This window comes from Leopardus geoffroyi, chromosome B4 (genome assembly GCF_018350155.1).
Source record: "Leopardus geoffroyi isolate Oge1 chromosome B4, O.geoffroyi_Oge1_pat1.0, whole genome shotgun sequence".
Taxonomy (NCBI): Eukaryota; Metazoa; Chordata; class Mammalia; order Carnivora; family Felidae; genus Leopardus; species Leopardus geoffroyi.
Window position 1 is genome coordinate 42,266,674 of NC_059341.1, and position 26,694 is coordinate 42,293,367.

Sequence of the window (26,694 nt, forward strand, 5' to 3'; positions counted from 1 at the left end):
TAACTGAAAAATGTTCTATTTTCTCAGCACGTTTTCTCTGCTCCAATGGTGCAGGTACATTCTGCCCTGGTTTAATTGGTTCCCCTTTTCTGTTGCCATCATAAGGACTCCTTTGGAGGTTTCTAGTTGAATGCTGTTCCAGGTAACTTGCAAATTCTTCTTCTCTCAAAGTTACAAGGAAAGTCATTCCAGGCCCATTTGTCTTGGGCATTAACAAGGATAACACAATTTTCATTCTGTTTATAGTTGTTGGGTTCACCCTCATGCCAGAATCTAAAATGAAAAAAAATATATATATATCTTTATATTTGTATTTGTGTGTGTGTGTGTGTGTGTGTGTGTAGATCAGAAGACATGTAGAGAAAACGCCTCCGGTGAAAAATTTAGAGCTGCACTCTCTAATAGAAATATAGTCATTTATTAGTAGAGAAGTTGCTCAATACATAACGGTCCTCTCTGAGCAGGCATTTCTATATCGGTATGCCTCAGGGCAAATGAATTCTCCTTGCTATCTTCTTGTCTTTGCCTAGAAAGTTTTCACCCCAGTCAATATACTTACACAATATGTGGGTCAAATGGTGTCTTGTCCACCCAGGACCACTGGCCTTCATGGTCCTCATCTGTAAGTCCCAGGAAATATGAAAACCGTCTATCCAAAAATTGAACAATAAAGTTCTGCATAAAAAGGTAAACTTTTGTAAGTATATTTGCATTTGTCATTTAGTAGCTGTTATGTTAGGAAACGTGGGGAAAGGTCAGATGACAGAAGCACTGTCATCGGACAGATCTCCTTTCAATCCTGCCTCTGCCATATATCGTGTAATGTCGTAAGTGCTTATACCCCTCCAAACTCAAGATTTCTCATCTCCAAAAGTGGATGACTTCAAAGAATTACTGTGAAGAGTAAGTGAGATCATACTTGCAAATCACTTAGCACAATGCTTGGTAGGATCGGATTTTTTTTTTAACTTTTGTTTTTAAAATCGTCTCTTCCTCTTAAAAACTGAGAACAAACTGAGGGTTGATGGAGGGTGGGAGGGAGGGGAGAGTGGGTGATGGGTATTGAGGAGGGCACCTTTTGGGATGAGCACTGGGTGTTGTATGGAAACCAATTGGACAATAAATTTCATATATTGAAAAAATAAAAATAAAAATAAATAAAATGGTCTCTTCAATGGCTCGCATATTAAATTAAGTTCCATTTTATTCAAAGAGTCAATGAACCTGTAGACTGCAAAGCCATTGGAACAGAATTCTCCAGGAAACCCCCTTCACAAAGAAAAGAGTAGATTAGGAGTTACGGTACATCTCTGGAAGTATATTATATGACGAAATAAATTGGTTTTTTAAAAAAAATCTGAATAAAACTTAAGAATTGTTTTTTATTTAGGATTACAACCAGACAGCTGAATTATTTTTCCTATGCTTTATCCTGAGAAGCTATCTCAGTCATGATTAACCATTCACGTATTCACTTACTCACCAAACACGTATCAGGTCCTATCCAGTGTGCCTAGCGCTGCACAAGACTTTGGAGATGCAGAGGTGAGGAAAGCATGGCCCCAGCCCTCTACAAAGTCAGAGTCATTGGAAGAGATGGGGCAGTGAACAGGTAACCTCCCAGTTAACACTAGAGAAGCAAGAGCCATCATCACGCAATACACAAAGTACCACGGAAGTATCTCCAAACGGGAACAGGGAGGATGGAGTAGGGAAGATGGTCAGGGTCACTTTCTGGAGGAAATAATACATGAATCAAATCTGGAGAGAACAGAAGTTGGCCAGATGAAGAAAAATAAGGAAGAAAGAGGAAACAGATAAAGCAAAGGCACAGAGACAGAGCAAAGAAATTCCTGTCTATGCCAAGAGATTCAAACCAGCAGAGAGACTGATGTGAGCCTCCCAACATACCTGCTCAGCTTCTGAGGTGATGGTGACCAGATGAGCCCCCATGTCCGTGCAGTTCCTCTCGCTCTCTGCCCATGTCTTGTTGTCATTCAGAGGTAAATAGCAACTGTCCTGGAAGGATCTCCAACCAGTAGGACAGCAATTCCAGGTGCTTCCTCATGAGGAAATTGACATGAAAATTACTTACAAGGAGCCTATCATCTGTAACAGATTGCATAACTTTTCTGCTAATTATGCAGTTCACATTTTGGGAAATAATACCATGATTACCAAAATCATCCTATTCCCCTTTTAAAAAAAAAAATCCTGAAAACTACATTCTAAATATTCTCTAAACAAAACTGTCTGAATCACATCGTGACTGTGAGAAAATTAGAAGATATTCTCTTAGAAGACACCATCATTTTTCCATGTCCCTACATGTATCTTTTAGAATAAAGCTTTTTGTAGGAAATTATATGTAAAGGGAGCAGAGAACCTACTAGAACTGTCAAGCATTTCCCCATTTTCCCAGATGAGATTTTACAAATTCTAGAATGATAAAAGAGATAAAGTCCCTTCAGCAAAGCTGTATATTCTAGAAGGAAACAGTCCTTAAGATATGTCTGAATCAAAAGAAAATGGAATTAAGTTAATGTTATGTTTTGGATGCCAAAAATGGACCCTAAATGTATTGTTATATTCTTCAGTTATTCAACTGACTACAGTCGTGAGAAATCTGTTTCTATTTATTGATGTTCACTCTTGCACCAGATGCTCATGTCTTTTAATCTCTCCTGGCTTACTACTGATTCCTTTAAATCCGATTATGAGGGGCACCGGGGTGGCTCAGTCGGATGAGCGTCTGACTTCAGCTCAGGTCATGATCTCACCGCTTGTGAGTTCAAGCCCCACATCGGGCTCTGTGCTGACAGCTCAGAGCCTGGAGCCTGCTTCGGATTCTGTGTCTCTGTCTCTGTCTGCTCCTCCCCCCTTCTCCCTTTTATTTATAAAAATTTTTTTTAATGTTTATTTATTTTTGAGACAGAGAGAGACAGAGCAAGAATGGGGGAGGGGCAGAGAGAGAGGGAGACACAGAATTTGAAGCAGGCTCCAGGCTCCGAGCTGTCAGCACAGAGCCCGACACGGGGCTCGAACCCATGGACCGCGAGATCGTGACCTGAGCCGAAGTCGGCCGCTCAACCGACTGAGCCACCCGGGCACCCCTCCCCTTTATTTATGAAATAAACATTTAAAAGAATTTAAATCAGATTATGAACCTGAATAGAAATGGAAGTAAGACAGAAATTCTCCGATGCCCTTTGCTATCTGTACCTTTCAGTTTTGATTCCTCTTTGGTGCATGTTATCTTCTTGTAATACTCTGGTAACTTGAACATTCCCATGCGTCTCCTGCAGTGTAGAAAGCTGTAATGAGTCACTGTCAAGGGGGAAAACAAGTTAGTTTTCTTTTCCTGTAAAACCACTGAAGTAGGGAAATGGGGCTGGTCACTCTGACCTTTCTTTTCCCCTAAGAGTTAAGGTAACTATCCCTTTTCTTACTAGGCAGCTCCTTTGTTCCAGCTCTGGGTGAACTAGTTGAAAGGAGTTGCAAAAAAAATTTTTTTTAATTTTTTTTTAATATGTATCTATTTTTGAGACAGAGCATGAACGGGGGAGGGTCAGAGAGAGAGGGAGACACAGAATCTGAAGCAGGCTCCAGGCTCTGAGCTGTCGGCACAGAGCCCGACGAGGGGCTCGAACTCACGGACCGTGAGATCATGACCTGAGCCGAAGTCGGACGCTTAACCGACTGAGCCACCCAGGCGCCCCAAAAATTATTTTTTTATTAGCATATTATCCATTCTGTGCTTTATGGCAGTAGTCCTGCAAGCCTCTGTTTTTTCTCACAATCTGTGTTAGGGCGGAGATTTTTAGTAAACACAGGGATCGTCCTGCTAAGATTTATGAGTCACATCCCACATACAACCCACTTTCAGTCTCTTAAAGGTAACTATGCCACTTTTAAAGTAATCGCCTTGTGCTTTGTCTCACAATCATACCCCTTGATGACATATCCCTAAACCATACAGATTAGATTTGCCTCCTTTTGAGCTTTATATAAATCAAATCCTAAAATATGCATTCTTTTCCTTCGGCCATTCGCTCAGTGTTAACTTCTGAAATTTGTCCATATTGCTACACGCAACTATAATCGATTAATTTTGACTGCTATAAAGTGATCTGTTGTCTTAATGCACTAAAATGTATTTAGATATTCGTCTTCTGGTAAATATTTGCATCGCTTCCCATGTTGACTCCTGTGAACTATACGTACCACTTGGAGAGTTTTTGACCATGCATCCTAGAGCACATAAGCATGCCTTTCTGTAGGATGCTACACGCCTAGGAGCGGAATTGCTGGTAATAGGATATGCATATTGCCAACTATGATAGTGGCAAACTTTTCCAAAGTGGTTGTACTGTTCTACGCTCCCACTAGCAGCAATTCATTGGAGGTCCAGTCCCTCCACACCATCAATAGTCAATAGTGCCAGACCTTTCCATTGTTGCCATCCTGGTATATTTGCAAAGGTACCTCACTGTGAGTTGAATTTGCATTTCCCCCAAAACTTGACCTTTTTTATGTCTTCATTAGACATTTCAGGCTTTCTTTTCTATAACGGCTATTCGAAATTTTGCCTATTTTTCTGCTGTATTGTCAGTATTTTTTCCTATTGGGTTGAAAGGATTGTTTATATATCCTGCCCACTAAATTTTTTTATCCATTTTTTTTATATATTAAAAACACCGTCTCCAATGGCTGTTTTATTTCTTGGTGTTTTTGTTGTAGAGTAATTTTTACTTTAATATAGTCTAATTGGTCAACAGTTTCTTCACTGGCTAGCACACTTTGTGACTTGTTTAAGAAATTACTCCCGGCCTTGGGGCACCTGGGTGGCTCAGTTGGTTGAGCGTCCGACTTCAGCTCGGGTCATGATCTCCCAGTCTGTGAGTTCGAGCCCCGCGTCGGGCTCTGTGCTGACCGCTCAGAGCCTGGGGCCTGCTTCAGATTCTGTGTCTCCCTCTCTCTCTGACCCTCCCCCGTTCATGCTCTGTCTCTCTCTGTCTCAAAAATAAATAAACGTTAAGAAAAATTAAAAAAAAAGAAAAGAAAAGAAATTATTCCCGGCCTTGAGGATATGAACATATTCTCCATGTATCTTCTAAAAAAGATTATCGATTTGCTTTTCACATTTTGGCCAACAATCTCCCTTGCGTCGGTTTTGTACATGGTATAAAACAGGAGACTGATTTCGTTTTTTGAATAAGGATGATCAATGGTCCTTTAGCACATTAACTGAATAAATCTGTCCTTTCCCTATAACGGCAATATCCCCTTCTGTTTTATATAGAGACTCATACAGGGGCGCCTGGGTGGCGCAGTCGGTTAAGCGTCCGACTTCAGCCAGGTCACGATCTCGCGGTCCGTGAGTTCGAGCCCCGCGTCAGGCTCTGGGCTGACGGCTCAGGGCCTGGAGCCTGTTTCCGATTCTGTGTCTCCCTCTCTCTCTGCCCCTCCCCCGTTCATGCTCTGTCTCTGTCCCAAAAATAAATAAACGTTGAAAAAAAAATTTTATATAGAGATTCATATAGGCAGGATCTGTAACTAAGCTCTCTTTATTTTTCCTCTGGTCTATTCATCCATACTTGCACCTATGCTATATTAGTGTAATTATAATAACTTTACACATGGTCTTGCTATTAGAAAGAACAAATCTTTCATTGTTCTTCGTTTCAAAGAGGCGCCTGGGTGGCTCAGTCGGTTAAGCACCAGACTTCAGCTCAGGTCATGATCTCACGGTTCATGAGTTCGAGCCCCACGTTGGGCTCCGTGCTGACAGCCCGGAGCTTGGAGCCTGCTTTGGATTCTGTGTCTCCAACTCTCTGCCTCTCCCTTGTTCGTGCCCTCTCTCTCTCGTAAATAAATAATCATCAAAAAATTAAAAAAAAAAAAAAAAAAAGCCAGACTACAGTCCATCAGAAAGTTGGGTTTTTGCTGGTTACTCTTTACTGATAACATGCAGCCCTTAGTAATCTCAGTAAAAATGGGGTATGATTTACTATAGTCACCACCCTTCATATGTATAGAAAAGGGACTCTAACTTCCATATTTTGTTCCCTTACACAAGACAGCACCATCAAGAATAGAAGGTAAGTACAGAGCTCTGGATTTTAAATTCAAGACCTTGAAAAACATTATGAATTGAAATGTTGGAGGAAAATCAAGATAACAAAAGGCTTAGAGCAACTTTATGAAGTTTAGTTGAGAAAATAATTCACAAAGAGTTCCACTTTTGGTAATAACTTACCCAAACAATTTGCAATAAAACAAGCACTGAGGAGTGAGATGAAAAAAATAGCAACGGCCCAAGGGATCAGGTGGGAAGGCTGGCCTTCTTCTACAGGGACAAAAAGAAAGATAAATAGATTGCCTCCTGAATAAGTCGGTTTTAGAGCTTACTGATACACACATACATGCATAAAAATATAAACATTTTTTTGAATAGGAAGGGCTTTTTATAAGCAAGACACAAAACCCCCAAATAATAAAAAATTGATAATGTGGGCCCATAAAGGTTTAAACATCTATATAACACGAATAATGTTAAGCCACAAGCACCATATGAAAGAAAATTTTGTCACAACATTATTGTCTACGCTGTGTAGAGAATTTCAAAAGTCGATTCAAAAACTAAGCAAAAACCGGATCCGGATATTTGCTGAAAACTTAACTTTCTGAAATTATAAATGGCCATTAAGCAAAAAAAGGATGTTCAAAGAAATGTAAACTAAAATATAATGATAAACTTTTTCACAAATGAGAGTTTTAGAGGAAAACAAAAAAATACGCAGTGTTGGTAGGGTTGGGGGGAAAATTAACTCTCTTGGTGAGGAAATAAATGCAACTGACGAAATATAAATTAGAAAGCCTTCAGACAGACCAAGTTAGCAGCCTTTATCAGTTTTTAAGTGCATTACATTTGCCGCGACAATTTCAATCCTAGAGATCTGTCGTATGAAAATAACTGAACTTATTTATAGGAAAGGATATTCATTGCAGTACCAGAACCAGAAACCAACACTTGCTTGTGTATTAGTGCAGATTCTAAATTATGGCGAGTCCCTATGATGGAATTCTGCACAGCGATTAAAATAATCATATACATCAGTAAGTATCAACGGAAAAAGTCTTCAAGATGTGTTGTTACATAAAAAATTTCAAGACCAGTATACTCCGTGCTCCCATTGAAGTTTGCCATGCTTGGGTCGATGAGGTGAAGCAAAACATTAATTTTTAAATTATGTATTTCTGCATTTGTTCTCTTTCTCAAAAATATTACTCAATATTCTTGTAAAGCAAATACATTGTGACACTTATGTGCAGCATAAAAGGGGATAACGGCAGAGCCCCCAGGTAAACTGTGAGCCTTGGTCATCGTGTTTTGTAGATCTTCCTTCTTCCTCTTGCCTTTAAAAGAATCTTCCCGAATTGCTCTCTTTCTTCCCATCTTATTTTTCTTTTGTATACTTTACCTCCTCTTTTGGCCCAGTTTGCATTTCATAAAGAAGCTTCCCTTCCCAACATAATCGAATCTATCTATGACCTTCCTCTTCACCAAAGTCATTGTCATTTCCTTTAATGTCCTCCTCCTCCTCATCTTCAATCTTCATAACTATAATTTTGTTAATTTGTATTTTTAAATCCTAGTCCTAATTATGGGGCGCCTGGGTGGCTCAGTGGGTTAAATGTCCGATTCCTGATCTTGGCTCAGGTCACAATCTCATGGTTCATGAGTTTGAGTCCCTCATTGGGCTCTGTGCTATCAGATTCTCTCTGTGCTTGGGATTCTCTCTCTCTCCCCCCTCTCTGCCCCTCCCTCACTTGCTCTCTATCTCTCTCTCAAAATAAATAAACTTAAAAAAAAATCTCAGTCATAATCACATTTGTCTCTTTCAAATTGAAAGGAGAGAATGTACTCACGTTTATTTTGAGGTTCTTGGCTCATTGTGTATTAACTCTCTTGTTGTCCAGTGGTTGGGAGAACCAGAAACCTCTTGTATTTTTCCACAAGGGTGTAGTCCTGTGAGTAAGGGAGTATGCCCTCAGAAGTACTTGAGAGTGAACATTAATCTTACTTATTCCAAATAAGATCAGAAAGCTCCTTGTATAAAAAATAAGTCAAAAGAAGTCTTTTCAAAGACGGGCTTCCTTTGATTCACTCTGGGACACAGAGCAAAGACAAAAGGAAATTGGGAAAGCAACACCCAAAAACAGTCAGTAGAAATTTCCAGAAGTATGTTGAGATCACTATCAGCGTGTCACGTGAAATTACTCAATTTGTTTTTATTCATTCACACAAAATGTTTAGTAATGCCCCAACAAGAATCATTATTATGTCTTATAAAAATTTAATAAACATTCCCTCATCTTTTTTCTTTTTCAAAGGCAGTTACATGTTTGAGGTAGATTCTCCCCTAAGACGTTCTCTGAGCTCAGTTAGTTGTGTACAGGATGGCAAAAGACAATGTGTGCAATGAGTTAAAGCTTCTAATGTACACAGTGCATGTGTGCTGTATGTAAAGACACAGGAACTTTTGTTTTGAAGTTAAGGAAGGAATGGTGGAGCTGTTGATTAATTCCCCGAATCTACCTAGATGACAGAAAATAAGCTTGTTAAGGCAAAGGAAAAGGAAATGTAACATTCTGTGACAGAGACACTATCAGGGTCCCTGGCTTCATTTACAGTACTGTCATGGACTGAATGTTTAGGTCCCCTCCCACCCATGCTGCAGCATCACGATCTCAAATGTTCCAGCCTCTAGAACTGTCCAAAATAAATGTCTGTCGTTTAAGCCACCAACCTATGGTATTTTGTTACAGCAGCCTGAGATCACAAAAACAAGTATCTAGCAACTTAGAGATCTTTCTTAAATTCTAGCTTCCAAAATATGGCCATCCACCTGCATTCTTCCTTAAGCTACAATATTACTTTAAGTATATATACATATATATATACATATACATATACATACACATACACATACACATATACATATATATTTAGTGATCTTGAATGAAAGACTACTTTGCTATGTTAAGTTGGGAGTGAAGGAAGTAAAATTATAAATTTGACAACACATTTTTCAACACTGTCATAACCAAAAGTATTCCCAGAGCAACAGCATTACCTACCCACAAATTCTCCCAAGCAACCCTAGAAACTAGATCTTTGTCTAAAGTAATATGTGTTCTTTTTTTAAAAGTTTGTTTATTTAGTTTGAGAGAGAGAGAGAGCACACATGTGTGTGATCAGGGTAGGGGCAGAGAGAGAGGGAGAGAGAGAATCCCAAGCATGCTCTGTGCTGTCAGTGCAGAGCCCAACATGGGGCTCAAACCCATGAACCATGAGATCATGACCTGAGCTGAGATCAGGAGTTGGACGCTTAACCAACTGAGCCACCCAGGCGTCCCAATACGTGTTCTTTATCATAAAGTATCTAGGAGTCTAGTGGGGCACCTGGGTAGCTCAGTGGGTTAAGTGTCCGATTTCGGCTCAGGTCATGATCTCCCTGTTTGTGAGTTAGAGCCCCCTGTCGGGCTCTGTGCTGACAACTCAGAGCCTGGAACCTGCTTCAGATTCTGTGTCTCCCTCTCTCTCTGCCCCTGCCCCATTCACATTCTGTTTCTCTCTCTCAAAAATAAAAAAAAAACATTTGAAAAAAATTTTAAAGGGCCTAGGAGTCTTAGAAGATATATAAATCCCACCTAGGGCAGGAAAAAATAAAGTGCACCTGGCATATTCTGTGCTTCCAGAAAACAAACATGATTTCAAACACATGAGAGATAGTCTGTTTTAGAAAGTTTCCTGAGCTAAATGAAAAGCTGTGTCCACCATATGATCATATTATGGTTAAGATCATGAAAAGACAACATGAAAATGAGCAAATGCTGTATTAACCTTTGCTTTGGAGTTGGGAAAGAGATAATAGAGCTCGATTAATCTCCAAGATTTTCCTACATAAGACAAAGCACGGTTGTTATGGCAAAGAAAGAGGAAGTGTGAGCTCCTGTGGGAAAGACACAATCTCTATCACAGAAAACTCTATTAAAAGGTAAAGAATTTGGGACACCTGGGTGGCTCAGTCAGTTGGGCGTCCAACTCTTGGTATCAGCTCAGGTCATGATCCCAGGGTCATGGGATCAAGCCCCATGTTGGGAGCCATGCTCAGCATGGAGCCTGCTTGGGATTCTCTCTCTCTCTCTCTCTCTCTCTCTCTCTCTCCTGTTAGCCCTCTCCCCCACTTGTGCTCTCTCACACTTTCTAAAACAAAATTAAATTAAAATAATTTTTTAAAAAAGATAAAGCAGTTTACTTGCAAGGACTCTAAGGACAAGTTTAAACAATTTCTATATAAATATATTTTTATTATGATGGTTAATTAGAACTACCTGAATGTATAAAAGTTTATGAATTCACAATGACCCAAAAGGAAATAATTTACATTTGTAATACAAAATATGAATAAATATGATCGCCTTGTTTATTTTTAATTGTTTTTCTCCACAGCTTTGTTTATTTTTAATTGATTTTGGTAGACAAAGGTTTTATTATGATGTGTACATTGATATATATGTTTGTTTCTTCCTGTAAGAATGTATACATTTCTTTTTTTTTTTTTTTTTTAATTTTTTTTTTCAACGTTTATTTATTTTTGGGACAGAGAGAGACAGAGCATGAACGGGGGAGGGGCAGAGAGAGAGGGAGACACAGAATCGGAAACAGGCTCCAGGCTCTGAGCCATCAGCCCAGAGCCCGACGCGGGGCTCGAACTCACGGACCGCGAGATCGTGACCTGGCTGAAGTCGGACGCTTAACCGACTGCGCCACCCAGGCGCCCCAGGAATGTATACATTTCTAAGCACAGGTATCTCCTTGCTTTGTTTGTAAGACTAAATAATAGATACCAGAAATGGTAAGACAAGTAATCCTGGAAAAAAAGTCAACTCTTTACCAACAACAGGACGGACCAGTGTGCACCTGTTGTTATATTTAATAGCCAGGTAAAAAGGGAAACCAAGAGTCCATCAGTACAAAGTAGCTGAGTAGATAGAGGGTTCATAGTGTGCTGCAAAACTATGAATTAGATAAAACTAAGCGAAAGAACTCACAGCATTGACTCACTTATATCCTAGAAGGTAAAACTCCAACATGGGCTTACTGATTGAAAAAATAAGAACTACATGGTTTTGGAATAACATTAACAGATGAAGCCAGTGAGTTATATAACGCTAGCCAGAAAGATAGTAGAGGCACAGTATTTCTGGGGGAGACACCTGGTTGCAAAAAAAAAAACAAAAAACATATGAAAAGTAGAGACTAAAACTGATGTCACAAGTAAATGGCATGAACATCATTATCAGGTTCCCATCCAAAATGGTGGCACGGGTGGTTCCTGAAACTTCCTCTATGGAAACACCAAATCTATAGCTACCTGTGGAATAAATCCCTCTGAAAGAAATCCAGAAAGAAGCTGAGTGACCCCTGCACATCAGGCAAGTGAGAAAAAACCAAAATGGGTAGGAAAGCTGAGACACACGCTCACCATAAACCCCACCGCTGGCATAGCAACACACAATCAGGAGGAAACTGACAATTCTCAGTCCCTCTCTAAGGAGCAAAGAGTTTGGACCCAATATCTACCACCCCAGCTTTTAAGACTGTTACATGAGGGATAAGCCCCCAAAATACTTATCTCTGAAAGTGAATGGGGTTTGTATCGAGGGGACTCACAAGACTGTAGCAAAGAAACAGGTTTTTTTTTTAATTTCTTATTTTTTTATATTTATGTATTTTTAAGAGACGGAGAGAGAGTGAGAGAGAGAGAGAGAGAAGAGGGGAGGGGCAGAGAGCGAGAGACAGAGGATCCAAAGCAGGCTTGGTGCTGACAGTAGAGAGCCCAATGCAGGGCTCAAACTCACAAACCAAGAGATCATGACCTAAGTTGAAGTCAGATGCCCAAGGAAATGAGCCACCCAGGGACCCCGCAAAGAAACAGTTCTTAAGGGACTCTTGAGGACTTGCATGGCTATCCCCTCAGGGCTCAGCACAGAGACAGTGAAGAGAAACAACTAGCTTCCAGTCTTTCCATGAAAGAAAACGACTTGCATACTTTCAAAGCTACTGCTTAGGGTCCAGCTTCCAACTGGCTTGGATCTAGGCGCTGAGTGAGATCCTCCCTTTTGAGACACTGACAGGTCTTGGTACACTCTCAATGACTGGGACCCACTAAGAACAAAAAAGACAACTGGGACAATCACAAAGGCTTGAGGGACAATCAAGAGTCAGGGTCAGGCTAACCAATAAAGTTCATCTCCTACATGATACCACTCCTCCAAGACTGGTAGAAAAGACCACCAGAAACCAATGCAGAGCCAAGGAAAATGAAGAACAAGACAAAATTCCAAGGGCACCCAGGTGGCTGAGTCGGTTAAGCGTCCGACTTCGGCTCAGGTCACGATCTCAAGGCTTGTGAGTTGAAGCCCCGTGGGGGCTCTGTGCTGACAGCTCAGAGCCTGGAGCCTGCTTCGGATTCTGGGTCTCCCTCTCTCTCTGCCCCTCCCCTGCTCACGCTCTGTCTCTCTCTCTCCATCTCAAAAATAAACAAACATTAAAAAAAATAGCCATAACTTAACTTGTTAATGGATGGTGACACAATAAAAATGTAAATGGGACACCAAAAATATAAAAAGGGGGAGAGTAAAAGATGGAGTTGGCATGCAAGCAGAGTTAAATTGTTATCAGCATAAAATAGACTGTTACCCCCACAAGATGTTTTATGTAAACCTCATGGGAACCATAAAGTAAAACTCTAAAATAAATACACTAAGATACAGAGAGAGGAAACAAAGCATACCACTACAGAAAATCATTGATTTGCGAAGGAAGACAGTAAGAAAGGAAGAAAACAATAAAATAAAATGGAATGACCAAACAGCCAGAGAACAATGAATAAGATATAATTAGCAAGTTCTTGCCTATCAGTAATGACTTTAATATTAATGGATCGAATTCTCCAATCAAAGGCATAGGATGACTGGATGGTTTAAAAAACAACAACAACAAAACCCAAGACCCAACTATACGCTGACTACAAGAGACTCCCCTCTGCTCAAAAGATATACAGAGATTCAAAGTGAAGGATGGCAAAGACACTCCATGCAAGCAAAAACAAAAATCTTTCCTAACAGAAGACAAAATAAACTTTAAGCCAAAAATGGTAACAAGAGACAAAGACAGTTATTAGATGACGATAAAGGGTCAATACATCAAGAAGATAAAACAAACATAAATATATATGCACATAACATTAGAGCATCCATGTTTCAAGAAAATCTAAACAAACCTAAAGAGAGAAAGAGGAAACAATACAAAATAGTAGGGGATCTCAGTACCTCACTTCCAACAGCAAATAGATCATTGAGACAGAAAATCAATTAAGGAAACAATGGACCTGAAACAAACTTTAGACCGAATGAACCCAACAGACATCTCCAGAATATCCCATCCAATAACAGTAGAATACACATTCTTCTCAAGTGCAAATGGAATATTTTCCAGGATAGATCACATGACAGTCACAAAACAAGCTAAGCAAATTTAAGCTTGAAATCACACCAAGTATCTTTTCCAATCACAATGAAACTAGAAACCAGTGACAAGAGGAAAGCTGGAAAAAACCATAAACATGTGGAGATTAAACAGCATGGTCCTGAATGGTTTAACACAGAAATCAAAAGGGAAATCAAAAAACATTTTTAAATAAATGAAAATGAAAGCACAACACATCAAAACTTTTGGAAGACTGCAAAAGTAGTTCTAAGAAGGAAGTTTATAGTGATTCAAGCCTCTACCTCAAGGAACAAGAAATAGCTCATGGGGCGCCTGGGTGGCGCAGTCGGTTAAGCGTCCGACTTCAGCCAGGTCACGATCTCGCGGTCTGTGAGTTCGAGCCCCGCGTCGGGCTCTGGGCTGATGGCTCAGAGCCTGGAGCCTGTTTCCGATTCTGTGTCTCCCTCTCTCTCTGCCCCTCCCCCGTTCATGCTCTGTCTCTCTCTGTCCCAAAAATAAATAAACGTTGAAAAAAAAAAAAATTAAAAAAAAAAAAGAAACAAGAAATAGCTCAAACACCTCACTTTATACCTCAAGGAGCTAGAAAAAGAACAAACTGAACCCAAATTAGCAGAAGAAAGGAATTAACAAAGACCAGATAAATACATGAAATAAAGACTGACCAAAAATACAAAAGATCATTGAAACTAAGAGCTGATTTTTTAAAAGATTAAAAAAGTTGACAGGGTGCCTGGGTGGCTCAGTCGGTTAAACATCCGACTTCAGCACAGGTCATGATCTCACAGTTCGTGAGTTCAAGCCCCATATCCGGTTCTGTGCTGAGAGCTTGGAGCCTGGAGCCTGCTTCAGATTCTGTGTCTCCCTCTCTCTCTGCCCCTCCCCCACTCACAGTCTGTCTCTCAAAAATAAATAAACATTTAAAAAAATTTTTTAAAAAGGTTGACAAACTTTTAGAGTAACACAGACATGGAGAGAGAGTACTCAAATAAATGAAACAAGAAATTAAAGAGGAGATATTATAGCTGATACCACAGAAATACAAAGGATCATGAGAGACTACTATGAGCAATTATACACCAACAAAGTGGATAACCTGGAAGAAATACATTCCTAGAAACATGAAGAAATCGAAAATCTGAACAGACCAAGGTCAGTAAAGAGATTGAAACAGTAATGAGAAACCTGTCAACAAAGAAAAGCCAAGGACCAAATGGCTTCACTGGTGAATTCTTCCAAATATTTAAAGAGTTAATGGCAGGGGCGCCTGGGTGGCGCAGTCGGTTAAGTGTCCGACTTCAGCCAGGTCACGATCTCACACTCCGTGAGTTCGAGCCCCGCGTCAGGCTCTGGGCTGATGGCTCAGAGCCTGGAGCCTGTTTCCGATTCTGTGTCTCCCTCTCTCTCCGCCCCTCCCCCGTTCATGCTCTGTCTCTCTCTGTCCCAAAAATAAATAAACGTTGAAAAAAAAAAAATTTTTTTTAATAAAAAAATAAAGAGTTAATGGCAATCTTGAAACTTTTCCAAAAAATTGAAAAGGAGGAAATACTACCAAACTTACATTATGATAGCAGTATTCTGATATCACAGCCAGATGAGGATACTATAAGAAAAGAAAATTACAGATCATTATCCCTGATGCATATAGATACAAAAATGCTCAACAAAATATGGCAAACCAAATTCAGCAGAACATTAAAAAGATCATTCACCTTGATTAAATGGGAATTATCCCTGGGATGTAAGGGATAAAAGAAGTAAAACTGCTTTTGTTTGTATATATGATCCTATATACAAAATATCCTAAGAATTCCATCAAGAAACTTCTAGAACTAACCAACAAATTCAATAAAGTTGCCGCATACACAATTATCATACAGAAAATCATGTTATTTCTATACACTACCAATAAAACATCTGAAAAAGGAACAAAGAAAACAATTCCATTCACAATAGCATCAAAACCACTGAAACACTTAGGAATAAATCTAATCAAGGAAGTAAAATGCCCATACACTGAAAACTACAAGACTTTGATGAAAAAAATTAAGGACACAAGCAAATGGAAAGATACTTTGTATTCACAGATCCGGATAATTGATATTGTTAAAATGTCTAGTCTACTGAAAGCCATCTATAGATTCAATGCAATCCCTATCAAAATTCCAATGACATTTTCTACAAAAATAGAAAAGACAATAATAAAATTCGTATGACACTACAAAAGGCCCTAAAGAGCCAAAGCAATCCTGCGAAAAAAAGAACAAAACCAGAGCAACACGCTCCCTGATTTCAAATTATACTACAAAGTTATAGTAATGAAAATAGTGGTATTGGGATAAAAATAGATACACATATCAATGGAGCAGAATTGGAAGCCCAGAACTCTTGCATATACGGTCAACAAATGTTTCACAAGGGAGCCAAGAATAGTCAACAGAGACGGAATAGTCCTTTCAAAATGGTGTTGGGAAAATATAACCACATGTGGGAGAATGTGGTTCTTACCCTTAACTTACACCACTAATAAAAATGAAATCAAAATGGATTAGAGACTTAAAAAAATTTTTTTAACGTTTATTTACTTTCAAGAAAGAGAGACAGAGAGCAAGCAGGGGAGGGGCAGAGAGAGAGGGAGACACAGAATCCGAGGCAGGCTCCCGGCTCCGAGCTGTCAGCACAGAGCCTGATGCGGGGCTCGACCTCAAGAACTGAGATCGTGACCTGAGCCGAAGTCAGACACTTAACTGACTAAGCCACCCAGGTGCCCCAATGGGTTAAAGACTTTAAAAAGACCTGAAAATATAAAACTCCTAGAAAAAAAAACATAGGGATAAAACTTGACATTGGTGCCAGCAATGATTTTCTGGCTATCAGAGCAAGAGCACAAGCAGCAAAATTAAAGATAAGGAAGTGGGACTACATCAAACTTAAAAGCTTTCTGCTTTTTTTCCTTAAGTTTATTTCTTTATTTTGAGAGGGAGAGAGAGAGAGAACACCACGGAGTGGAGGAGGGTCAGAGAGAGAATCCCAAGCAGGTTCCACACCACGGCACAGAGGCTGATGTGGGGCTTGAACTCAGGAACCACGAGCTCATGGCCTGAGCCAAGATCAAGTGTTGGCCACTTAACCGACTGAGCCATCCAGGTACCCCTGCTTTCTGCTTTTTAAAACAGATTTTTTGGGGCGCCTGGGTGGCACAGTCGGTTAAGCGTCCGACTTCAGCCAGGTCACGATCTCGCGGTCCGTGAGTTCGAGCCCCGCGTCGGGCTCTGGGCTGATGGCTCAGAGCCTGGAGCCTGTTTCCGATTCTGTGTCTCCCTCTCTCTCTGCCCCTCCCCCGTTCATGCTCTGTCTCTCTCTGTCCCAAAAATAAATAAACGTTGAAAAAAAAAATTTTTTTTTAAAAAAAAGAAGGGTTGAAAAATAAGGGCATAAAAGAAATAGGTTATCCAAGAAAAAGCAATTGGCAATGCCGGGAGTGGTGGAAGCTATATGAGAAACTAGAGTTCAATTAGGAAGCAAATTAACACACAGCTTGAGTTAAAATAACTTACGGTGGGACAGCTGGGTGGCTCAGTTAGCTAAGGGTCTGACTCTTGATTTTGGCTCAGGTCATGATCTCACGGTTCCAGAGGTGGCACCCCACATCGGGCTCTGCGCTGACAGCATGGATCCTGCTTGGGATTCTCTCTCTCCTCTCTCTCTGTCCTTCCCTTGCTTCCGCGCACCCACTCGTTCTCTCTCATTCTCAAAATAAATAAACATTAAAAAAAAAAAAATCCCTAATGGGATCTAAGCAAATAGAATCCATTTGACCTTAGTGAAAGGAGCAATCCCCTCTAAACAAATCAGAATCAAGACATGGGACCTATAGAGAAGGAAACATAATCTTAGCCCATCTTTTGGCCGAAAAGAGTGGTGATCATGTAAAAGTTTGTTGACTAGGGTTGACCTCTGTACAAAACATGGGCACTTGATCATAGCTGTAGTATACATAGAAAGTGAATGTCAACACTTTAAAAAAAAATTTAAAAATAAAAGGGGGCGCCTGGGTGGCTCAGTCGGTTAAGCGTCCGACTTCAGCTCAGGTCACAATCTTGCAGTCCATGAGTTCGAGCCCCGCGTCGGGCTGTGTGCTGACAGCTCAGAGCCTGGAGCCTGCTTCAGATTCTGTGTCTCCCTCTCTCTCTGCCCCTCCCCTGCTCATACTCTGTCTCTCTCTCTCTCAAAAATAAATAAATACTAAAATTTTTTTAAAAGGACTAACAAGAAATAAGGACATGTTTAATATGAAAATCAAACAGGAGAATCATAAAAAAAGAAGGAGGAGGAGGAGGAGAAGAAGAAAGAGGAGGAGGAGTAGAAGAAGGAGAAGAAAAGAGTGCGCAAGAGGCAGAGAGAGGAACGATGTACACCAACAATGATGATGAGGAAACCAACATGGGCAAACAGGATGGAAACAACGGCAACAATCCAATGACTCAATGGGAACCCACAGCTTCCTCTTTGGTAGAGTAAGTAAAGAGCACTAATCTGGGGGCACGTGGGTGGGTCAGTCGGTTAAGCGTCTGACTTCCGCTCAGGTCATGATCTCACGGTTTGTGAGTTCGAGCCCCGCGTCAGGCTCTGTGCCTGGAGCCTGCTTCAGATTCTGTGTCTGCTCTCCCCCTGCTCATGCTCTGTCTCTCTCTGTCTCTCAGTAATAAATAAACATTAAAAAAAAATTTTTTTTTAAGCAGGAAATAAATAATTAAAAAAAAAAAAAAAAAGAGCACTAATCTGGGGCAGCGTGCTTCTTGGAGGTCAGACAGGCCAGAGTAAACCAGAAGTGGTTATGAGTGAATACGCCTAGACCAACAGTAAAAACCACTTTTCTTCCCATGAGTGCTGTGGTCTACGACCGGAAGATGAAATCCACTGGAAACAGACATTAGACACTTACACTTATATTTCTTTCAGAGTGTAGCACACACTTAATGTCCATTTTCAGGTTGTAACTATTCCCCCAAACCACTGTATATTTTTATATTCCATTCTAATCCTTCCTCGATTGGTCTTTTCCTACTTTGTATTGTCTGTATAACCTGTATATTAGGTTAAGGTTTTTCATTTGCCAATGATAGAAAGAATCCTACTAAAAACTCCCAGAGAAAAATAAGTGTATAAGATGGCTGTTCATGCATTTCACAGAATCCAAGAAGGAGATGAACAACCAGGTTTCCCTAAGTGTGAACCAAGGTAGCTTAGGGGATCACAGACACAAGCGTATTCGGATCTTAAACCTAGGGCTCTGCGGTCAACAAGGTTTGATTCCTAAAACCAGGCCGTGTGTCCCACAGTTCATACTCTGAATCCTTGAGACAGACTTGGATTGTACAGCCTAGACCAAGTAGAGACAAAGGAAGAGAGAGTTGGGTAATCACAAACGTGATTACCAAGCTCTCGGTGGACAAATGCGAAAAGAAAAGAGACAGCAGAGAGCTAAGGAGGATAGCCCTGAACATCCCATCTCACCTCCATGTTTCCCATTGTCCAAAGATCGTCTTAGAAAATATGCACAGCTTACGGTTCGCTTATTTACTTGGCTGTAGTGTATACTAGTCAGATTTTTGAGATGCCAGAAAGTGGACTGGAAAAGGTTAATCTTTCTACGACAGAGTCAGGTATCAAAATCCCAAAAGGTCAGCTAGGTGGGCCGAAAGTAGCAAGAAGCAACCGAGCATGAAGGAATATTAAAATTTGCATTTGTGGGGCACCTGGGTGGCTCAGTCAGGTAAGTGTCACACTCTTGATTTGGGCCCGGGTCGTGATCTCACGGTTCGTGGGTTCAAGCCTCACGTCAGGCTCCATGTTGACAATGCAGAGCATGCTTGAGATTCTCTCTCTCTCCCTCTCTCCGTCCCTCCACCCCCAAAATAAATAAATAAACTTTTATTTATTTTGTTTTTAACGTTTATTTATTTTTGAGACAGAGAGAGACAGAGCATGAACGGGGGATGGTCAGAGAGAGAGGGAGACACAGAATCTGAAACAAGCTCCAGACTCTGAGCTGTCAGCACAGAGCCCGACGCGGGGCTCGAACTCATGGACCGCGAGATCATGACCTGAGCCGAAGTCGGCCGCTTAACCGACTGAGCCACCCAGGCGCCCCAATAAATAAACATTTAAAATAGTAATAATAGTAATAATAAAATTTTTATTTGTGTCCAGAGATGTAACGGTCACAGTAAACAGTGCTTTGGGAAAACATCCTCAACACATCCAAGGCTCTGCTACCATACCTATCCACAATCGGGTTGACTTCATTTCTACTTCACAAGTGCCATGGAGATAGAGATTATAAAATATATAAACTCATAAAGCAGAAAATTACATAAAAATGATAAAGCAGAAAATTATTTTTATTATTCAGTAAACACATATGTCATATTTATGTATTCTGAATCTATTCTGTCCTAGAAAAGACAAGCCTAATTAGATAAGTGAAAAGGCTCAGCTTAAGCCCCTGCACATCCGTATTATTAGCCAGTTGGACAAAGACAGCATAAAATCTTTTTTTTTTTTTCTTTTAAAGAGAGAGAGAGAATGAGTGTTCAATCAGTAGAGGGAATGGCAGAGAGAATCTTAAGCAGGCTCGATGCCCAGTGTGGAAGCCGACATGGGACTCAACCCCACGACCCTGGGATCATGACCAGGGCTGAAATCAAGAGTCAGACACTCAACCAACTGAGCCACCCAGGTGCCCCCAACATAAAATCTTTTAGGGAGTAATTAAACATTGGATCATACATCTCTTTAATGTGTGGCAATTTTATTTTATTGGATTTTACTGGAGAGTGGTCTAATTTTATCTTTATAATTCAATTTAAAAAAAAAACCCTGCACATTATAACTATAAACACCAAATTATATGAAAACAAAGAAAAATCTTAATAAAACACATTGTTTCCTACATGTACCCACCCTGGCATTATGTTATAGATACCTCAAAATCTTTCGATTGGATCACTTTGCACAAAAGACAATTAAAATGTTTAAATAAGTAAGGATTCTTGGTTTAATCAAGCTACACCTTTCTCCTTATAAATTCTGTTTTGTATTTGATAACAAAGAATAAAATCAGTGATTTGCATCCCGAATATTCCCCCTTTTAAACCTCATAGGTACAAACTAAATTACAGAAACACCTCAATTTTAGAAGGCAAAAAAACCCCAAAATCGCATCTAAAAACAAAATTGCTTCAGGGTGCCGGGTGGCTCAGTCAGTTAAGCATCTGATTCTTGACTTGGGATCAGGTCATGATTTCACAGCTGGTGAGATCAAGCCCCCTGCTTGAAATTCTCTCTCTCCCTCTCTCTCTGCCCCTGCTTATGCCCTCTCTTGCTCTCAAAATAACTAAAGAAACTCTTAAAAATAAAATAAATTTTAACAATTTTAAAAATTGTGGGGCGCCTGGGTGGCGCAGTCGGTTAAGCGTCCGACTTCAGCCAGGTCACGATCTCGCGGTCCGTGAGTTCGAGCCCCGCGTCGGGCTCTGGGCTGATGGCTCAGAGCCTGGAGTCTGTTTCTGATTCTGTGTCTCCCTCTCTCTCTGCCCCTCCCCCGTTCATGCTCTGTCTCTCTCTGTCCCAAAAATAAATAAACGTTGAAAAAAAAAAAAAATTAAAGAAAAAAATTTTTTAAATTGCTTCATTCATGCATGGAAAGCCAATAAAATGGGGATTATTTTAGAGAATACTAAAAGTTTCTCTGAAAAATTCAAAAGCACAAGTTAGGGAAAATGTTTATTTCACTTACTTAGTAAAAAGTTCTAGGTTTTGGCTATAAGACAGGCACTGTATAGAGATTTATACTGTATAGTCACTGCCATCAAGGGTCACCTAATTCAACATAAAAACTATTCCACTTGGAATCACTGTATTTCATAATCTCTATCCAGGAGCAGAGTCATTGTTAAAAACTATTAGGGGCGCCTGGGTGGCTCAGTCGGTTGAGCATCTGACTTCAGCTCAGGTCATGATCTCGCGGTCCATGAGTTCAAGCCCCGCGTCGGGCTCTGTGCTAACAGCTCAGAGCCTGGAGCCTGCTTCAGATTCTGTATCTCGCTCTCTCGCTGACCCTCCCCCGTTCATGCTCTGTCTCAAAAATAAATAAATGTTAAAAAAATTTAAAAAAAAACTATTATACATTTTATTCTAAAATTTGTATATCTAAACCTTGTCTCCTCCTGAGTGGAGTGCCATGCGCACTGATGATTTTAAATAAGTTTTAGTATTTTAAAGACAGAAATAATACTCATCTATTTATTTATCCATTCCAGAAATACAGATTGAGTTCTTATTTTTGCAGGGCAGAGCATTGCCTTAATGTTATAGAATTAAGTCCTGATACCTGTACTTGAAAGCTTCATAGGGAATTCGTACTTACAATGTCCAAAAATGAGCTCTTGGTGTCCTGTCTGAAATAGTCTTATGCTGCAGGTTTCTTCATATCCGGAAAATTAAAAAAAAAAAAAAAATTAACGGTAAATTGAAATCTTGTCATTCGTCAACTCAAAAGCCTTCAATGGCTTTCTATCTCACCGAGAATAACATTTAAAACTCCTCATCATGGCCTACAAAGTATCACATGATCTGGCCCCTCTACCTCAGGGACCTTCTCCCTGCAAACACATCCACTCACAGTGGCCTTTTATTTGAAGCAATCCTCAAGATTTAGAGTCTTTGTTTTCAACATGACTTAGCCTGGACCCTCCCCTCGGATATCTGCCTGGCTCAGTTTTTTTCTTCCTCGAAGGTGCCGCTCAAATGTCACTTTAACAGAGAGGCTTCCTAAGTAAACACCTATGTAAATCAGTATCCCTCCATTACCCTCTATATCTTCATCCCGTTTTTATGTTTCTCCAAAGCACTTATCATATGATACATGATGTATTTATTTGTTTAACTACTGTTTCATCCCATTCAAATATAATATGTACCAGAACAGGAACTCTGATTTTTGGCTACTTTATACCCCCCTAGGAGAAAACGTTCACATAACATGCAACATAGGTTTTCTGAATGAGTATTAGATGAGGCACGGGCTAGACATAGTTTGTATCAACAACACTTGTTTGTTTTCTGAATTACACATTAAATGCCGTATTGCCATACAAGCTTGAGCGTCCAAGCGCTGCAGCCTATGTGAGTATTTGCTGAACAGATCACAAAATACTATTGTGGCAGTTACTTAGAAGTACCACCAAAAATTAATTTATCCAAAGGATAAACAGGTGTGCTGTTTCGAAGGGGCACATGCACCCCAATGTTTATAACAGCACTACGGACAATTGCCAAAGTATGGAAAAAGCCCAAAAGTCCATTGACAGGTGAGTGGATAAGGAAGTGTGGTATATATATATATACAACGGAGTATTACTCAGTAATCAAAAAGAATGAAGTCTTGCCATTTGCAACTACGTGGATGGAACTGGAGGGTATTATGCTAAGTGAAATTAGTCAGAGAAACACAAATATCATATCACTTCACTCATATGTGGAATTTAAGATACAAAACAGATGAACATAAGGGAAAGGAAGCAAAAAGAAAAACAGGGAGGTGGGCAAGACATAAGAGACTCCTAAATATAGAGAACAAAGTGAGGGTTGCTGGAGGGGTTGTGGGGGGGGGATGGTCTAAATGGACAAGGGCATTAAGGAAGACACTTGTTGGGATGAACACTGGGTGTTATACGTAGGGGATGAATCATTGGATTCTATTCCTGAAATCATTATTGCACTATATGCTAAGGAACTTGGATGCAAGTTAAAAAATAAAATAAATAAATGAATAAAAAGAAGTACCACCAAAAATTAGCTGGAAAAACCCTGCATATCCTACAATTACCCCACTCTGAAGATTCACGATGCAGGTGGTCCCATAAAGAAGAGTCCTGAGATTCTTCCATACATTCCTCTTAAAGTTGAATAAGACACCATTCTGAAATTAATTTGAATGGTGAACACTTTTTTCTTGGTACACCTGGTGATAACTGCATCCTTTAGAGCTGCCTTCAACAAACGACCAAAGTTTTGGTTATAAGGCCCAGGTGAGGCCATCAGTTTCCCAAGCAGTGAGAACTCACTGATACCCTGGTGAGCTCAGCTCTGAACTCCACTGATGGTTGCAGTGTTTCAAGAACCAACCTAAAAAAAAAAAAAAAAAAAAAAAGAACCAACCTAGCCCCTTCTGAATTGGTCAGGAAATTCACAAAGAAGAGTCAAGCAATCATCTTAGTAATTAAGTTAAAATTGCAGGGGGAACATGACAACTAGATAATTTGTATTGCAGATAGGCAGGCAAAAAGCTATCTTGAAAATGTGTTCACTTCCTCCCACCCACACGTGATCTGATTTCTTTGAAGTGAAATGTATCACTGTTCATTATATTCCAGATTGACCATGTGGGGAACTGAAGCCGTATTCTACTTTTGGCCATCTTCTGTATTCTCAGAAAACAAATGATATTAACAAGAGACTCTCCACAACTCTGAACGTCACTTGCAGTAAGAAAACGCATGACTCAGAGAAACCACACTGCCTTAAAAGAATCGCGTAATCATCTAATCATCTTGATGAGTTCTCATCATCTTGATTTATTTAAAACCCTCAGCCCCCATCCAAATAACAGATTGAAGTCTAAACCTCTCCTTTCTTTTACTGTAATAATTATGAAAACAATTTTCTAGATGTGATAGTTCAGCATCCCCAGGGAGTGTTTCCAGGACTTTTATATGCTAACTCCATAGTTCACACCATTTCTCTTCCATTACCTCCTATAAAAGAGGATAGCAGATGAGCACCTGTCTAAGATAGCAGTCATCATAAAATTATGGAGACTGGTGTTCAAGCTAAGGCCTGAAGATGGACAGGAATCTGCTGGACCTGTTGGGCAAGACATCAACACTTTGGCATTATTTTTTTCTTAATAGTAAAATGTACTTACGACGATACGTATTTCATACAGAAGTGACTTTGAGATGGAATAATGCATGTGAAGATCTTAGCATTTTAGAAAACACTCATTAAGGGTTCAGTTTCACACTCACTCGGGTATCTAATATCTATTATATTGACTCCGGAGGCAAGAAAGATCCCATTTTCACAGCTTTTCACAGAAATAAGACCCAAAAAACTTAACACCAAGCACCACCAGCGTCTTTGCCACAGTTTACTGTATCAACTGTATCAACTCTCTTCAACTTGACACAGTCTCTGTGAATTTCAGCACAGAGATGGGAGATAGGAACGGAACCGGAACCGATTCATTCCCCAGGGAATAAAGGAGACTTCACTAGCTATGGGTCACCTGGAGACCACGCCTCCGATTTGGTTTTTACTGGCCCCAAGTTGAATGGCTGCATATGGCAACAAGAACAAAGGACTATATAGAACGCTAGGAACATCCCAATTTAATTAAATTACTTAATAAGCTTAATTTTACAGTATTAAGTAATTTTGGGGGGTGTTTGGGTGGCTCAGTCAGTTGGGCGTCTGACTCTTGATTTCAGCTCAGGTCGTGATCTCACCGTTGGTGGTTTCGAGCCCCACATCGGGTTCTGCACTGATAGTGCGGAGTCTGCTTGGGATTCTCTCTCTTCCTCTCCCTCTCTGCCCCTCCCCTGCTTGTGCTCTCTCTAAATAATTAATTAATTAACAAACTAATTTTTTGAGGAAAGAGACTATGGAAATAAAAATAAAGTATTTTTAAATGCTCCAGAAAAAAAAGTATTTGGTCCTACATTTGCCGATAGCCTCTTTGCACAGAGTCCCAGAAAATCAGTCACACGGATGAATAACAAATCGCTTTCCGAAAACAACTTAAGCACAACTATTGTTGGATAAGTTTAGTGTAAGCGACAAAGGCGTGAAGAAAGGATTAATATGGTTATGCTAATAAAATACATTTGCATCACAATTTTAAAGTGCAGGGTCAGTCCTGAATTTGAGTTAAAAGTATGTATCCAGGACCCCGTGGACAGTGGCGCAAAGGGACCCAGGGCCGGCGCTCCAGCCCAAGGGTTCATCTCGATGAATAACTTAAATGACCCCCCGGACTGGAATATCTGGCCTAATTTCAGGGCTGATGGAGGTAATGGAAGCAGATGAAATCACGCCCTGTTGGTTCCAATGCTGTGATTGGTTGCTTTTCATTGGATTTGGTCCAAGCAATCCCAGAAAGAGAAAAAGAGAGAGAAGGGTACCGTCAGTGAATGACCGCTTTCCATCGGGATCTTGAAGCCAAGTACCACGCCGTGATCTCAGAAAGCAGGCATGCAGTCACTCACTGGTCTGTGGAACTTGAAGAGGAGCAGAAGGAGAACAACAAGTTAATAAGAAGCCTGCATCCTTGGGATGGGGTGGGGGGGGGGGCAAGCTAGTAGAAGAAGAAAAGCTTCTGAAAGAGGAACTGGTTCAGATTGTGCAAGAAAAGAGATAGTTACAGCCCTTGAGCAGTGCTACCTGAGCTTCCTGGAAAGGGAAAGCAACTGGCAAAAGAGGGCTAGGTTTGTGCCGAAAGAGTCTGGCAGAGAGAGAGAGAGAGAGAGAGACAGAGCACAAATGGGGGAGGGGCAGAGAGAGGGAGAGACACAGACTCCAGGCTCTGAGCTGTCAGCACAGAGCCTGATGTGGGGCTCGAACCCACGAACTGAGATCATGGATCTGAGTCAAAGTCACACATTTAACCACTAAGCCACCCAGGCATCCCAAAGAGTCTGACGCTCCTAGGGAAAAACAGGGCGTGTACCGCAGCCTGCTCCCGTCTGGTGGCAGGTGGCTGGAAATAGATGACTTCCTGGTCGGAGCCTCCGCTGACCCCATTAGTGCCGACCTGCTGGCCCACCCGACATACTGAAGCACCACACATATTATGGCGATGCCCAGAACACCAACAAACCAGGATGGGAGACTCACGTGGCTGTATCTCAAATAGTGGCAACTGGTTGTTGAACTTGAACAAGCGTAAGAGAGTCGAGAAAGCCAGGCGAGAGAAGTAGGGCAAGAGTGAAGTCGAAGTCCTCGGCGCTGCGTTGGGGGTGGGTATCCACATTTGCTCATTTCCTCCTGCC

At 40.6% G+C, this 26,694-nt stretch overlaps 1 protein-coding gene and 1 pseudogene across 2 annotated transcripts; one reads left to right on the plus strand and one right to left on the minus strand.

The window, feature by feature from the left end:
- CLEC4D (C-type lectin domain family 4 member D) lies at positions 1-25,912 on the minus strand. 2 transcript variants are annotated; one of them, XM_045464517.1, is made up of 8 exons: positions 25,828-25,912; positions 22,011-22,067; positions 7,933-8,032; positions 6,260-6,349; positions 3,223-3,327; positions 1,912-2,063; positions 560-675; positions 1-273 (listed from the first exon to the last, which is right to left on the minus strand). In XM_045464517.1, the coding sequence occupies exons 3-8, from the start codon at positions 7,955-7,957 to the stop codon at positions 123-125; spliced, it is 639 nt and encodes a 212-aa protein (XP_045320473.1). In that variant the 5' UTR covers positions 7,958-8,032; positions 22,011-22,067; positions 25,828-25,912; the 3' UTR covers positions 1-122. The 2 variants fall into 2 exon arrangements, with proteins under 2 accessions (XP_045320473.1, XP_045320472.1); XM_045464516.1 differs by lacking the exons at positions 22,011-22,067; positions 25,828-25,912 and having other exon boundaries at positions 7,933-8,191.
- Positions 25,655-26,622, plus strand: LOC123590888 (annotated as a pseudogene).
- Positions 26,623-26,694: the final 72 nt, after the last annotated feature.